The 14,217-nt window shown below is 40.2% G+C and overlaps 1 protein-coding gene across 3 annotated transcripts; it reads right to left on the bottom strand.

The window, feature by feature from the left end:
• Positions 1-603: 603 nt before the first annotated feature.
• tmprss2 (transmembrane serine protease 2) lies at positions 604-13,399 on the bottom strand. Of its 3 annotated transcripts, none has more exons than XM_035780364.2 (14): positions 13,252-13,398; positions 13,053-13,103; positions 12,620-12,815; positions 12,288-12,380; positions 11,910-12,026; positions 8,063-8,192; positions 7,015-7,128; positions 6,828-6,868; positions 5,033-5,201; positions 4,471-4,643; positions 3,948-4,043; positions 3,639-3,781; positions 898-1,050; positions 604-692 (listed from the first exon to the last, which is right to left on the bottom strand). In XM_035780364.2, exons 2-14 carry the CDS (start codon positions 13,065-13,067, stop codon positions 684-686), a joined length of 1,449 nt encoding a protein of 482 aa, XP_035636257.1. In that variant the 5' UTR covers positions 13,068-13,103; positions 13,252-13,398; the 3' UTR covers positions 604-683. The 3 variants fall into 3 exon arrangements, with proteins under 3 accessions (XP_035636257.1, XP_035636256.1, XP_035636259.1); XM_035780363.2 differs by having other exon boundaries at positions 13,053-13,125; positions 13,252-13,393; XM_035780366.2 differs by lacking the exons at positions 6,828-6,868; positions 7,015-7,128; positions 8,063-8,192 and having other exon boundaries at positions 13,252-13,399.
• Between the last annotated feature and the right edge of the window lie 818 nt (positions 13,400-14,217).

Below are 14,217 nucleotides of genomic sequence, written 5' to 3'. Positions count from 1 at the left end.
TGAGAGAATGCCAAGAGTGTGCAAAGCTGTCATCAAGGCAAAGGGTGGACATTTGTTTGGTTACTACGTGATTCCATGTGTGTTATATTATAGTTTGGATGTCTTCACTATTATTCTATAATGTAGAAAATAGTCAAAATAAAGAAAAACCCTTGAATGAGTAGTTGTGTCCAAACTTTTGACTGGTACTGTATGTATTCATTGTTTTCACCTGGGCTGGCTGTATTCAATGTGCAAGTGTACATGTATCAGTGTCTGACTCACTCTAACACATTTGTTTTAATTAATAAACACTGCAAAATAATTTTATGTACATAAAAACATAACACTTTATTTTGTGTCAATTAATACTTGATATTATCATACACAGGTTCATAAAAATTAGAAAAGGCTCTGATCATGTAAAACAAAAAAGGTATGACCAAAACATGGATTTATGTGTGTGCAAGTATGCAGAGTACAGTACTCCCTTTCAAAATGACAATTCCTGCATACCTTTCCTCAACATGATAAAAATATCTTCATAAAAAAATGTCAATTAGATATTCCCTGAAAACTTAAATATTAGAAGTCAACAGGCACAAAAAATATCTGAAAGCAGTGTACATGTAATGTATTCAAAAGCTTTATTTCAGACAGGTGAATTTGATAAGCAACAGGGTGCGTCTTCCTTGGCATCTCCATCAATTCTTCTGCAAGGAAATTCAAAATGTATAAAACATGTTTTAAAGTAATAATCTTAATTTTATTGGTCCTATATATGCTGCACTGATTGGTGACTCAATGATTTCTATTTTTTTTATGTAAAAAAAATAAAGAAATGTATATATCCTCTTTGCCTATCTTTTCTTACAATAATTCACTTTCTGTTATCATTGTCCTACTGTTAGTACCTACCTGCATTTGTTCATATATCCAGGGGAGGAAGTGGGTGACATTGCCGTAGACTCCTGGTTTGTTCCTCAGGGCACAACCTATACCCCAGCTAGTGTCCCCTACCAGCCACCATACTGAACCCTCCTTGGTGACCATTGGTCCTCCACTGTCCCCCTGCAAGACACAAGAAGTTACCCGCCCCCCCCCCTCCTATGTTAGCATTACAAAATGGGACCATAACTTTAATACTGTGCATTTGGAAAGTATAGTCAACTTCATCAGATTTGCCACCAATACACCTTATAGGACACATCACTGCACTCCATACTACTCTCTAAACTGGTCATCTCTGTATAGACCCACTGGTATCTCTGTATAGACCCGCAAGACCCACTGGTTGATGCTTATTTATAAAACCCTCTTAGCGCTCACTAACTGATAATCCTACTGCAGCCCTCATCCACCACATACAACAACCGTTCTGCCAGTCACATTCTGTTAAAGGTCCCCAAAGCACACACATCACTGGGTCGCTCTTGTTTTCAGTTCACTGCAGCTAGCGACTGGAACGAGCTGCAAAAAAACACTCAAACTGGACAGTTTTATCTCCATCTCTTCATTCAAAGACTCAATCATGGACACTCTTGCTTACAGTTGTGGCTGCTTTGCGTGATGTTGTCTCCACCTTCCTGCCTTTGTGCTGTTGTCTGTGCCCAATAGTGTTTGTACCATGTTTTGTGCTGCTACCATATTGTGTTGCTACCATGTTGTTATCATGTGGTGTTGCTACCATACTATGTTGTCATGTGTTGCTGCCATTCTTAGGTCTCCCTTTATGTAGTGTTGTCGTGTCTCTCTTGTCGTGATGTGTATTATGTCCTATATATTTTTTTTAAATTCTAGCCCCCGTCCCCGCAGGAGGCCTTTTGGTAGGCCATCATTGTATATAAAAATGTGTTCTTAACTGACCTGCCTTTTTGAATAAAAGGTTAAATAAATAAATAAATACAAAATAAAACAAAAGTATTCAGACCACTTCACTTTTTCCACATTTTGTTACATTACAACCTTATTCTAAAATGTATAAAAAATGCAAAACATCCTCATCAATCTACACACAATACCCCATAATGGCAAAGAGAAAACAGGTTTTTAGAAACAGAAGCCTTATTTACATAAGTATTATTTACATATGACCCTTTAATATGAGACTCCTGTTTCCTGTTTCCATTGATCATCCTTGAGATGTTTCTACAACTTGATTGGAGTCTGTGGTAAATTCAATTGATTGGACATGATTTCGAAAGGCAAACACCTGTCTTTATAAGGTCCCACAGTTGACAGCGCATGTCAGAGCAAAAACCAAGCCATGAGGTCGAAGGAATTGTCCGTAGAGCTCCGTGACAGGATTGTGTCGAGGCTCAGATCTGGTGAAAGGTACCAAAACATTTCAGCAGCATTCAAGGTCCCCAAGAACACAGTGGCCTCCATCATTCTTAAATGGAAGAAGACTCTTCCGAGAGCTGGCCGCCCTGCCAAACTGAGCAATCGAGGGAAAAGGGCCTTGGTCAGGGCGGTGACCAAGAACCCGATGGTCACTCTGACAGAGCTACAGAGTACCTCTGTGGAGATTGGAAAACCTTCCAGAAGGACAATCATCTCTGCAGCACTCCACCAAATCAGGCTTTCATGGTAGAGTGGCCAGACGGAAGTCACTCCTCAGGAAAAGGCACATGACAGCCTGCTTGGAGTTTGCCAAAAAAGCACCTAAAGGACCTAAAGGCCTGAATGCCAAGTGTCACGCCTGGAGGAAACCTGACATCATATGTACTGTGAAGCATGGTGGTGGCAGCATCATGCTGTGGGGATATTTTTCAGCAGTAGGGACTGGGAGACTAGTCAGGATCGAGGGAAAGATGAATGGAGCAAAGTACAGAGAGATCCTTGATGAAAACCTGATCCAGAATGCTCAGGACCTCAGCCTGGGGCGACAGTTCACCTTCCAACAGGACAATGACCCTAACCACACAGCCAAGACAACGCAGGAGTGGCTTCAGTACAAGTATCTGGATGTCCTTGAGTGGCCCAGCCAGAGACCAGACTCTGGAGAGACCTGAAAATAGCTGTGCAGCAACGCTCCCCATCTAACCTGACAGCGTTTGAGAGGAACTGCTCAAATAGAGGTGTGCCAAGCTTGTAGTGTCATACCCAAGAAGATTCGAGGCTGTAATCGCTGCCAAAGGTGCTTCAGCAAAGTAAACGGTCTGAAAACGTATGTAAATTTGATTATGATCATTTCTTTATATAAATTTGCTAAAATATCTAAAAACTCATTTTTGCTTTCTCATTTTGGGGTATTGTGTGTAGATTGATGAAGAGAAAAAACAATTGAATTCATTTTAGAATAAGGCTGTAACGTAACAAAATGTGTAAAAAGTGAAGGGGTCTGAATACTTTCCGATTGCATTGTACCTTCAAAAACATGAGTATACTTCATATATACTACTTCAAGGTCTCAGAGCAAGTGACGTCACCGATTGAAACGCTATTAGCACGCACACCACTAACTAGCAAGCCATTTCACACCGGTTACAATAACACAATCAGAAAACAACTAATCCAACAAAACATTGTCATATTCAATCAAATAATAAAGAATACATGCAGTAAGTAAAAACCCACAAAAACCTTACCCTAAATAAGGATTAGATATCCTACAGTATGTGCTGCACATGTATGTTGGTTCTATGTGTGAATCTGACCTGGCATGAGTCCACTCCTCCTGCCAGTGTCCCAGCACAGATCATAGAGGCGGTTAAAAGTCCATTATACACCAACGATGCATTACATGTCTCTCTGCTGTACATGGTGATCTGGGCCTGACGCAGGTTTCCCGACGACGACCCTGGAGCCATAAAAATGATCAGCAATCATAAGTCAATCATACGGCTTCATTACAACAAATACATTTTATTCTTTAAATCTTAGAAGATCAATCACTTTTAGTCATAAAACCTTTGACTTGTGTTTAATAATGACAGTCATTGGTCCTGTAATAAGAGTTGTCTTACCACCACTCCTAATGGACCCCCATCCAGAGATCCAGGCTTCTCGCTGGGGAGTCAGATTCACACCGACATTGGGCAGACAGACTGGTCTCACCGTGTCTACACCATAACACCATAGTTGGCAATCAGAAGGTTGCGACACCAGGTGGTGTCATAGGAAGGCCCAAAAATTGTCAAAGACTCCAGCCACCCAAGTCATAGACTGTACTCTCTTCTACCTCATGGCACCGATGCACAAAGTCTGGAACCACCAGGGACCCTGTACAGCTTCTACCCCCAAACCATAAGACTGCTACATATTTATTTAAAGATTTAACTAATAGCTACCCAGACTATCTGCATTGACCCTTTTTGCACTAACTCTTTTGACTCATCACATACACTGCTGTTACTATTGATAATCTATCCCGTTGCCTAGTCACTTTATGCCTAGTCACTTTATGATACTCTTCTTTTTCCAAACCCTAAAAGGGATTTTCTATTGGTTCATGCTTTTTCAAATGTCTGAAATGGAACATGGACTTACTTGACATAGTGAGGGGTGTGCTGAGTTTCATGAGAGCGATGTCATTATCACTAGTCTGCTTGTCGTACTTTTCATGAGGGATTATGTGTCCCACTGAATTCCCAGTGGCGAAATCCATCTGGGTCAAGGCCAGATAGCCAGCATACACCGTCCACTGACTGGGCCCTGATAGCCTACCATACACAATGAGAGAGAAAACAGACAACAGTATGTCCTCAGGTGATCTTTGCTTTTTACATTTACATTTAAGTCATTTAGCAGACGCTCTTATCCAGAGCGACTTACAAATTGGCTTTTTCTTGGTTGTCATGCTGCCACCACACAATCATGCTATCGTGTAGTGTTGTTTTATTCACAAGGATGCTTTGAATAGTTTTATGTTTTTTCTTTTGTTTGTTTTTATTATATTGTAAAATTTTTAGGAGATCCATCCTCCTCTGCTTCATTGCCGAAGACTTCTTTGAGAGGAACAGATGTTTGGTGAGAAACGTATGCTTTTAAAATTGAAATGGCTAATTAAACATGTTTTTATTCCCTTTAAATAAGTTACAGTTAAACTCACGTTTCTACGCAGTGGGCGGCAGTGAGGATCCACTCAGGGCTGATGATGGAGCCTCCACACAGGTGCTGGCCCCTGGCGTGCAGACTGACCTGCCATGGCCAGGCACCGCTCACTGCTATATCCCCCCCTACGATTCGGCTCCAAGGAGCTGCTATACTGACACCACAGTCTGGAAGCAATCCAACACACACATTTCAAAGACTAACTTTATAGGGCAAAGAGAGCTGCATGACCAGTCTGGCTCAAGATGAACACAACAGGGTTTACATCTGGCTATGTATTATGTAGAAATGATATAGCATCCCTATGTTTCCATAGCCAACCCCAAAGTCTGGTGGAGGCTCCTCAGAGGAGGAACATCCTCTTCAGTGAATTTCATAAATTGTTTAATTGTAAAACATTTAAAAATGTATCCTTTTTGTATAAAACTACACTAAATATAATCATGTCACCAAATAACTGATTTAAACACACTATTTCTCAAAGAAGGTCTACAGTAGCCTCAACAGCACTCTGTAGGGTAGCACCATCTCCTCTGGGTACATTGAATTCAGTACAAAACCTAGGAGGCTCATGGTTCTCACCCCCCTTCCATAGATTTATACAGCAATTATGACAACTTCTGGAGGATGTCCGCCAGCCAATCAGAGCTCTTGCAGCATAAACTGATATGTTGTCCACCAATCAAAGGATCAGAGAATTAATCTAGTACTGAAATAAATAGCTATAACTAGCACTGCATGTGGTGAGTAGTGAGTAGTTGACTCAAAGAGAGATAAGACAATGGTTTAATAGTTTTGAACAAATTATTTTCTTCCAAAATGAAGGAGAAGCAAGAGAGAAATAGAGCGAGTGAGATGTTCAGTTTCACTTACTTAGCTAGCAAATGCAGCTAACTAGTTTAGCCTACTGAAACACCCTGCTCAAACAGAGGTATGCTATGTTAGCTAGCTGGCTATGACTTTCCAACACAAAACTGGAACTCTTCCAAGTCAAGGTAAGCTTTTGGTATTACTCATTTATTGCCACCGGGGTCAGCCGTAGTAACTACTTACTGACTACACTGTAACGTTACTGCATGATTGTAGCGGGTTTACTAACTTGTTAGTTCTATTAGCTATGCTGACTATGATGTTACTTTAGCTAATATGGTGACAACGATGTAGGCTGTGTGTAGCGGTTTGGCTTGGAAATGTTATTTCGCCTGGTCACATACAGCTGATGTGTTTCGCTCCACAAGCAAAGGGAAGTGGTGAGAGAAGGAGAGTGCATAGGACATGGCTGCCATGAAAGTGAACTGTGTTTACACGTGATCAGCGATGTGTTCAATCCGCCAAATCTGTTGTAAAACGTTTCTTAAACGGAAGCAAACGGAACAAAATGGGGACAAACAGAGTATGAAAATGTTTGCACTCACTACTGCTAAACGATGATGAGTTCTAATGTTGTAAATTATCATCTTGAAATATTTAGTGCCATAGTCTAGTTTGTACACCAGAAGTTAATGGTTATCTGTACGGGGAATGTTTTGAGTAAAGGAAGGGCAATCACGTACCAGGCATTGATAAGGGTGGAGAGATGTGGTTTAGTGAGGAAGGTCAGGTCACATTAATGGAGAAGGAACAGTTTATGGCCCCCGCATCACTTAATTTCCTGCCTAGCAATAACAGATGTAAATGTAACAGTGATCATGTGACTTGAGATTTGTTCCCCTGAATGTGTTTCTATAATCTCTAACCTGAATTTAATCTGAGCCTGTACTGAGAATTAGTGGAAGGGTAAAGTAATGGCTTACCAATACACTGCAGGGAGACTGCTTGTGCTGAGCAGTAGGGACTGCAGGCAGAAGTGACGTCACAAAAGTTTATGGAAGCAATTCTGTACTTGAACTCCATTTTGTATGTATTGTTCGCCACTCAACAAAAATCTGTAAATATTGTTTGTTTTGATAGAATAAGAGAGTGCATTCATGTTAAACTCACCTTCCAGTTAGCTGCCTCTGTAGAGGGGATTGGGGGTCAAAGCTGGACAGCTTCAAATAGCCCTCAGAAGCCAAGGAGCCTGGGTTTCTTTGTGAGGACCGAACGTAGGACCCACTTGGAAGCAGAGATAGACCTGGTCAGTACATGCCCCTTAAATAGCCCTTATGTTATGCACATTATACTGTATGTACGGTACAGAGTTTACCAAATCAAATCATATTGGTCACCGACACATATTTAGCAGATGTTATTGCGGGTGTAGCAAAATGCTTGTGTTCCTAGCTCCAACAGTGCAGTAGTATCTAACAATACACAACAATACACACAAATCTAAAAGTAAAAGAATGGAGTTAAGAAATACATAAATATTAGGATGCGTAATGTCAGAGTGGCATTGAGTAAAATACAGTAGAATAGAATACAGTATATACATATGAGACGAATAAAGCAATATATAAACATTATTAAAGTGACCAGTGTTCCATTATTAAAGTGGTCAGTGATTCCTGGTCTGTTTATAGGGTGGTAGCCTCTAAGGTGCAGGGTTGAGTAACAAGCTTGTAGCTGGCTAGTGATGGCTAGTTAACAGTCTGATGGCCTTGAGATAGAAGTTGTTTTTCAGACTCTTGGTCGCAGCTTTGATGCACCTGTACTGACCTCGCCTTCTGGATGATAGCGGGGTGAACAGGCAGTGGCTCAGGTGCTGGGTGACGTAGCTGCTTTGTTGTCTGTGATTGTCTGTAGACCCTGCCACATACGTCTTTTGTCTGAGTTGTTGAATTTCGACTCCACTTTGTCTCTGTACTGACATTTAGCCTGTTTGATTGCCTTACGGAGGGAATAACCTCTCTGTTTGTATTCAACCATATTTCCAGTCACCTTACCATGGTTAAATGCGGTGGCTTGCACTTTCAGTTTTGGGTGAACGCTGTCATCTATCCACGGTTTCTGGTTTGGGTTTTAATAGTCACAGTGGGAACTGTGATTACAGTTACAATTACAGATACTCTATGACACGTATGTGATCCCATTTGTCATGGTGACCCACCTGCTGTATCCCATCTTTTTACAGGTGGCCCTGCCAAAGTTGTCATTCCAGTCATCAGCACACACTGGCTTCCACGTCTGACTGTCTGATGAGTAACTCTGCAGCACAGAACCAGACCCATAGAGGCGCACTGGTAGAAGAAAGTAGATATTACAATTGATTGACGAATAGTGTTCAAATTGGGTGGGACGGGGTTTGGGCACAAATCATATAAAAAAATCAGAGTGAAAAAGTGAACAGCCCCCATAGCTACATGAATTCTAACAGAGTGTTCCTAGACACAGTATCAAATCAAACTTAAGCATATTTCTTAAAAAAAAAACGCATTTCAAGGTGCATAACCCTCATTATACCAACTGGGGTAGTTTTTGACTACAGAAAAAAAAAAATCTGCCTACAATAAATACAAAAATCTTCCAATAGTATACAAAGTCTGCCAATAGTATAAATACATGACAGAAATGCAATACAGAACTCCGATAAGCTCTGAATTTACATCGAGAGCTGTGCTGGTGTGTATTCTACGAAAAAGAATTATTCTAGGACAAACGTTAAAAATATATATACAGTGGGGCAAAAAAGTATTTAATCAGCCACCAATTGTGCAAGTTCTCCCACTTAAAAAGATGAGAGAGGCCTGTAATTTTCATCATAAGTACACTTCAACTATGACAGACAAAATTAGAAAAAAAAATCCAGAACATCACATTGTAGGATTTTTTATGAATTTATTTGCAAATTATGGTGGAAAATAAGTATTTGGTCAATAACAAAAGTTTATCTCAATACTTTGTTATGTACCTATGATGAAAATTACAGGCCTCTCTCGTCTTTTTAAGTGGGAGAATATGCACAATTGGTGGTTGACTAAATACTTTTTTGCCCCACTGTATATATATATTTGAATCCAGGTTTCTCTGGAGACATAATATTAACAGGACAGATGCCTCACAAGTCCTCAACTGGCAGCTTCAGTAAATAGTACACACAAAACATCAGTCTCAACGTCAACAGTGAAGAGGCGACTCCGGGATGCTGACCTTCCAGGCAGAGTTGCAAAGAAAAAGTCATATCTCTGTCCAGTGTCTGTGCTCTTTTGCCCATTTTAATCTTTTCTTTTTATTGGCCAGTCTGAGATATGGCTTTTTCTTTGCAACTCTGCCTGCAAGGCCAGCATCCTGGAGTCTCCTCTTCACTGTTGATGTTGAGACTGGTGTTTTGCAGGTACTATTTAATGAAGCTGCCAGTTGAGGACTTGGGAGGTGTCTGTTTCTCAAACTAGACACTCTAATGTACTTGTCCTCTTGCTCAGTTGGGCCTCCCACTCCTCTTTCTATTCTGGTTAGAGCCTGTTTGCGCTGTTCTGTGAAGGGAGTAGTACACAGCATTGTACGAGATCTTCAGTTTCTTATCAATTTCTCAAATGGAATAGCCTTCATTTCTCAGAACAAGAATAGACTGACAAGTTTCAGAAGAAATTTATTTGATTCTGGACATTTTGAGCCTGTAATTGAACCCACAAATGCTGATGTCCCAGATACTCAATTAGTCTAAAGAAGGCCGGTTTTATTGCTTCCTTAATCAGAACAACAGGTTTCAGCTGTGCTAACATAATTACAAAAGGACTTTCTAATGCTCAATTAGCCTTTTAAAATGCTAATCTTGGATTAGCTAACACAACGTGCCATTGGAACACAGGAGTGATGCTTGCTGATAATGGGCCTCTGTACGCCTATGTAGATATTCTATTATAAATCAGCTTTTTCCAGCTACAATAGTCATTTACAACATTAACAATGTCTACACTGTATTTCTGATCCATTTTATGTTATTTTAATAGACAAAAAAATAGCTTTTCTTTCAAAAACAAGGACATGTCTACGTTTGAACGGTAGTGTATATATATATATATGGAAAATGTTATATAAATACCAGAATTCCTATCATTTCCTCCAATACTCTATAAGCGCAACGTGTTATGGTATTTGGGTTGCTATAACATTTGGTTTGAAGTGACATTTAGGATTTGAGCATGCTTTTTGGATCCTGCTATAGGCCCTACCACTCTCATTGTTTCACTATGCTAATCCAAGCTGTGGTGTAAATAAAGAAAATCATATTTTTGGTCATTGTCTCTCAGGATCAATGGATGACTCACTTTTTGTCAATAAAATTAAGTACATATCTAAACACCTCCCTCTTCAACAGGATCCTGGACTTCCTGACAGGCCGCCCCCAGGTGGTGAGGGTAGGTAGCAACACATCTGCCACTCTGATCGTCAACACTGGAGCTCCCCAGGGGTGCGTGCTCAGTCCCCTCCTGTACTCCCTGTTCACCCACGACTGCATGGCCAGGCACGACTCCAACACCATCATTAAGTTTGCTGACGACACAATAGTGGTAGGCCTGATCACCGACAAGACAGCCTACAGGGAGGAGGTCAGAGACCTGGCCGGGTGGTGCCAGAATAACAACCTATCCCTCAATGTAACCAAGACTTTGCTCGGCCTCCGACCGCAAGGCACTTCAGAGGGTAGTGCGTACGGCCCAGTACATCACTGGGGCAAAGCTGCCTGCCATCCTCTACACCAGGCGGTGTCAGAGGAAGGCCCTAAAAATTGACCCCAGCCACCCCAGTCATAGACTGTTCTCTCTACTACCGCATGGCAAGCGGTACTGGAGTGCCAAGTCTAGGACAAAAAGGCTTCTCAACAGTTTTTACCCCCAAAGCCATAAGACTCCTGAACCGGTAACCAATGGTTACCCAGACTATTTGCATTGTCCCCACCCCCCCAACCCCTCTTTTACGCTGCTGCTGCTCTCTGTTTATCTTATATGCATAGACGCTTTAACTATACATTCATGTACATACTACCTCAATAAGCCTGACTAACAGGTATATATAGGTCTGTATAGAGCCTTGCTACTCTTTTTTCAAATGTCTTTCTACTGTTGTTTTATTTCTTTACTTACCTACACACACACACAAATACACACACAAACACACACACACACACACACACACAACCACACACACACACACACACACAAACACATATTTTTTTGGCACCACTGGTTAGAGCCTGTAAGTAAGCATTTCACTATAAGGTTTACACCTGTTGTATTTGGCGCACATGACAAGTAAACTTTGATTTGATTTGGTTCATTTTTTACCACATAAATGTGACTTGAATATTTACTTCAAAATTCTAAACACGAAATGATACTACAATCAAATGATGGCAAATCAGCTCTTTGGTACTAATAAGAATTGTACTTATTTAATGGGAACATTTATACTTTTGTTTCATAGAATATGCTAATTAACTTTCATTTTGCTAAAATAACAGCCTGTTGTATTTATTTCTTATTTCAGATATCATTATTTACATGTCTATGTTTTAATAATAGTTAAGTTGATATGTTGGTTGGTAATCCATGTATGTAAAATATATTGGTAATATGAGGGTTAACAAATAAAACAATAAAAAGGTGAGAAAGATTAAAAACAACTCACTTCTATGCAAATATAAAATCAAGACAAAGATGAATAAAAATGTGTAATTAAGAGAGAAATTAAACCCACAACCCTGGCGTTGCAAGCACCATGCTCTATCTACCAACTGAGCCACACAGGCTTTAGACTGGTATCCTACTGTGATCTCCATCTTGAATCAGGACTTTGGGGTTGGCTATGGAAGCATAAAGATGCTATATATAGTTCCTGTCAAATTTAGAACCAAACGTTTCTGACATTTGGAACAACTAAAAGAATAATGCCTTACGATCTGAGGGATCAACAGTCTACTGTAATGATAAACCAAAAATGATTGAGTGGAGACTTACGGCACTGTGTCTCGTCCTCTTCTCCTGGACAGTCTCTGATGCCATCACACCACTTGGATGCACTCAGATACACACAACCCTGCCTACAGGACCTCCCCAACACACACTGGTTGGACACTGGACACACACACACACACACACAAGACCATGACTATAAGGTTACACTTGCTGTCCTTTTAAATTACTGAATAAGAACTACATGGTAATTTTCCTTAGCCTCTAATTACAATGTCAATTAGTCTTTTTCCACTGTGTAGCAAGCAGTGGCATAGAAAGCATAGATCATTTCAACATTATTAATATTAATGTCAGCTTATGTCAACCAAAGCATCAATTAAGAAGCAGTTACTGTATGAGGATTCTGTGTACTGTACGTACGGAAATACCAAACCAACGCTCCTGTTGCCCCAAGGAAAACTAAGACACTGAGGATAGAGGCCACAATACATTTACAGTGACTTTTCTTTACCACTGAAAGAGAGCAGAAACAAAATAACACTCAACATACGAACAATAACACTTTTTGCTCTACTTTTTACCATGAAAGGACTCTCAACCCTAGACCTAGATATTCACCTAGAATTTGACCATTAGCCCCTCTTAACATCTGTGTGTCACCCTGGAAGCATGTAATCATGGCAAGGCTTGTTTTGCATTTAAGTGTGATGTCTATCATCAGAGGAATATCAGTAGAAAGGTAAATACTGTACCTTTTTGTTCTGGGACTGGGTGTGGTAGTCCAGGGGTGACCGTGTGGTGGGTATTGATGGTCTTGGGAGCATACTGGGGAGTGTACTGAGGAAAAATAGAGGGGGGGACATTGTGCATCTTTGGGGCAGAGGCGTAAGGAGGGGGTCTTCCCTCCCCTTGTTGAAACCCACGGTTCACATACTGGGGACCCGGTGTCTGGAGAAAGTGAAGAGAAGGATAATGGTTTTCCGTTTAACTACAATGATGGAAATCCATAAAGTATTTGATAAATTGGAGCTGTTTTTCCATGGTATGTTGAACATAGTCCATGGTACATTACACCAGTATTGTAATCGCCACAAAACATCAATGACTGGTATGAACAATGTACGTGGCTGCCCATTTCCCATAGGGAAAACAAAAATCAAATCAGCGATATACAACTGAAGTTACCTGGTTATTGTTCATGTCGACACCACGTTCAGCGTACTGATAAGATCAAATCTGAAAAAGTTTGAAGTAACTTCTAAAAAGATTTTAGCCACAGTTTAATATTTATTAACAAAAAAGTTATACAAATGTACAGCAAAGCCTTGTATGACTGTTTTTTTTTGACAGCAGATTCATTTCAGGTACTGTTTTTCAGACTTACCTTGGATGAGTTCAACTGTTGCTTTCAAACACTGATTCCGTGACCTTTCTTTTTTCTCTCCCTCTAACTCAGGCCATTTCTCCCTTTGCTCCTGGTAATGAACAGCCATGACCACACCTTAGCTTGTGCGCACAGCATGACTTGAAGGGTGGTTCAATTATTTAAGCTGTAACACTAACATAAATAACATTGTGATTTCCTGGTCTAGGCCTAGACCGAATACTGTACCTTGTCATCAATGACTTCAGATACTAATCTACACTATACTTGCACAACACTGAATATATTTGCCATGGCAGTATCCCTCCCTCAGCTTATAGATATATCCCCTCTGTATATTCCCACTACAATCAGCCTATACTCCAGAGTTGAATGGTGACTGTTCTGATATTGTATATTCTATATGTCTATGTATCCTGTTTATATATTGTCCATTGCTGACAGCATCTTCCCAGTAAGGCAAATTATGGGTGTGTAAATGTACTTGCTAAATGAGGAGATCTATATGAAAACTCAGGAAATAAATACATGTTGACAACAATTTTGCTGAGAATAGGAGTTAAAATACTGAATTGCATAAAGTGTAATCATTACTTTACATGCAATGATTAGCCTACATGGCACTTTACCTTCCTAAAAAACAACTTAAACATCTTTACAAGGAATTTTGTTGTGACAATAATAAAATGTCATGTTTATGCACATCTGCTTTTAGGAGTAGAATTTGCAATATGATCAATTCTGTGAGATTGAAACACAGTATACGGTAATGTGGCTAACAAAAGGGAAGGAAGTATAAAATGTCTGTGAAAACAGATACATTTTAAAACAATGTTTTAATTCAAAGTTTTTCTGTTTGGACTGTTATTGCATGGCAATCTCCCTAACACCCTAGTGATCATCTCTGCCAGGTCATGCGGGAAGAATAACTAGTCAACCATCCAAAAAACCTGCACACTTGAAGAC

Source organism: Oncorhynchus keta, chromosome 11 (assembly GCF_023373465.1).
Source record: "Oncorhynchus keta strain PuntledgeMale-10-30-2019 chromosome 11, Oket_V2, whole genome shotgun sequence".
Lineage (NCBI taxonomy): Eukaryota > Metazoa > Chordata > Actinopteri > Salmoniformes > Salmonidae > Oncorhynchus > Oncorhynchus keta.
The sequence above is the reverse complement of the archived record's forward strand: the minus strand, read 5'-3'. Positions and strand labels throughout refer to the sequence as shown.

Coding starts and splice junctions, on each gene's coding strand:
- tmprss2 (XM_035780364.2), bottom strand. Junction 8,193..11,909: donor AGAGGACGAGACACAGTGCC/GTAAGTCTCCAC, acceptor TTCTTCTACCAG/TGCGCCTCTATGGGTCTGGT. Junction 6,869..7,014: donor CAGAGGCAGCTAACTGGAAG/GTGAGTTTAACA, acceptor TTCTGCCTGCAG/TCCCTACTGCTCAGCACAAG.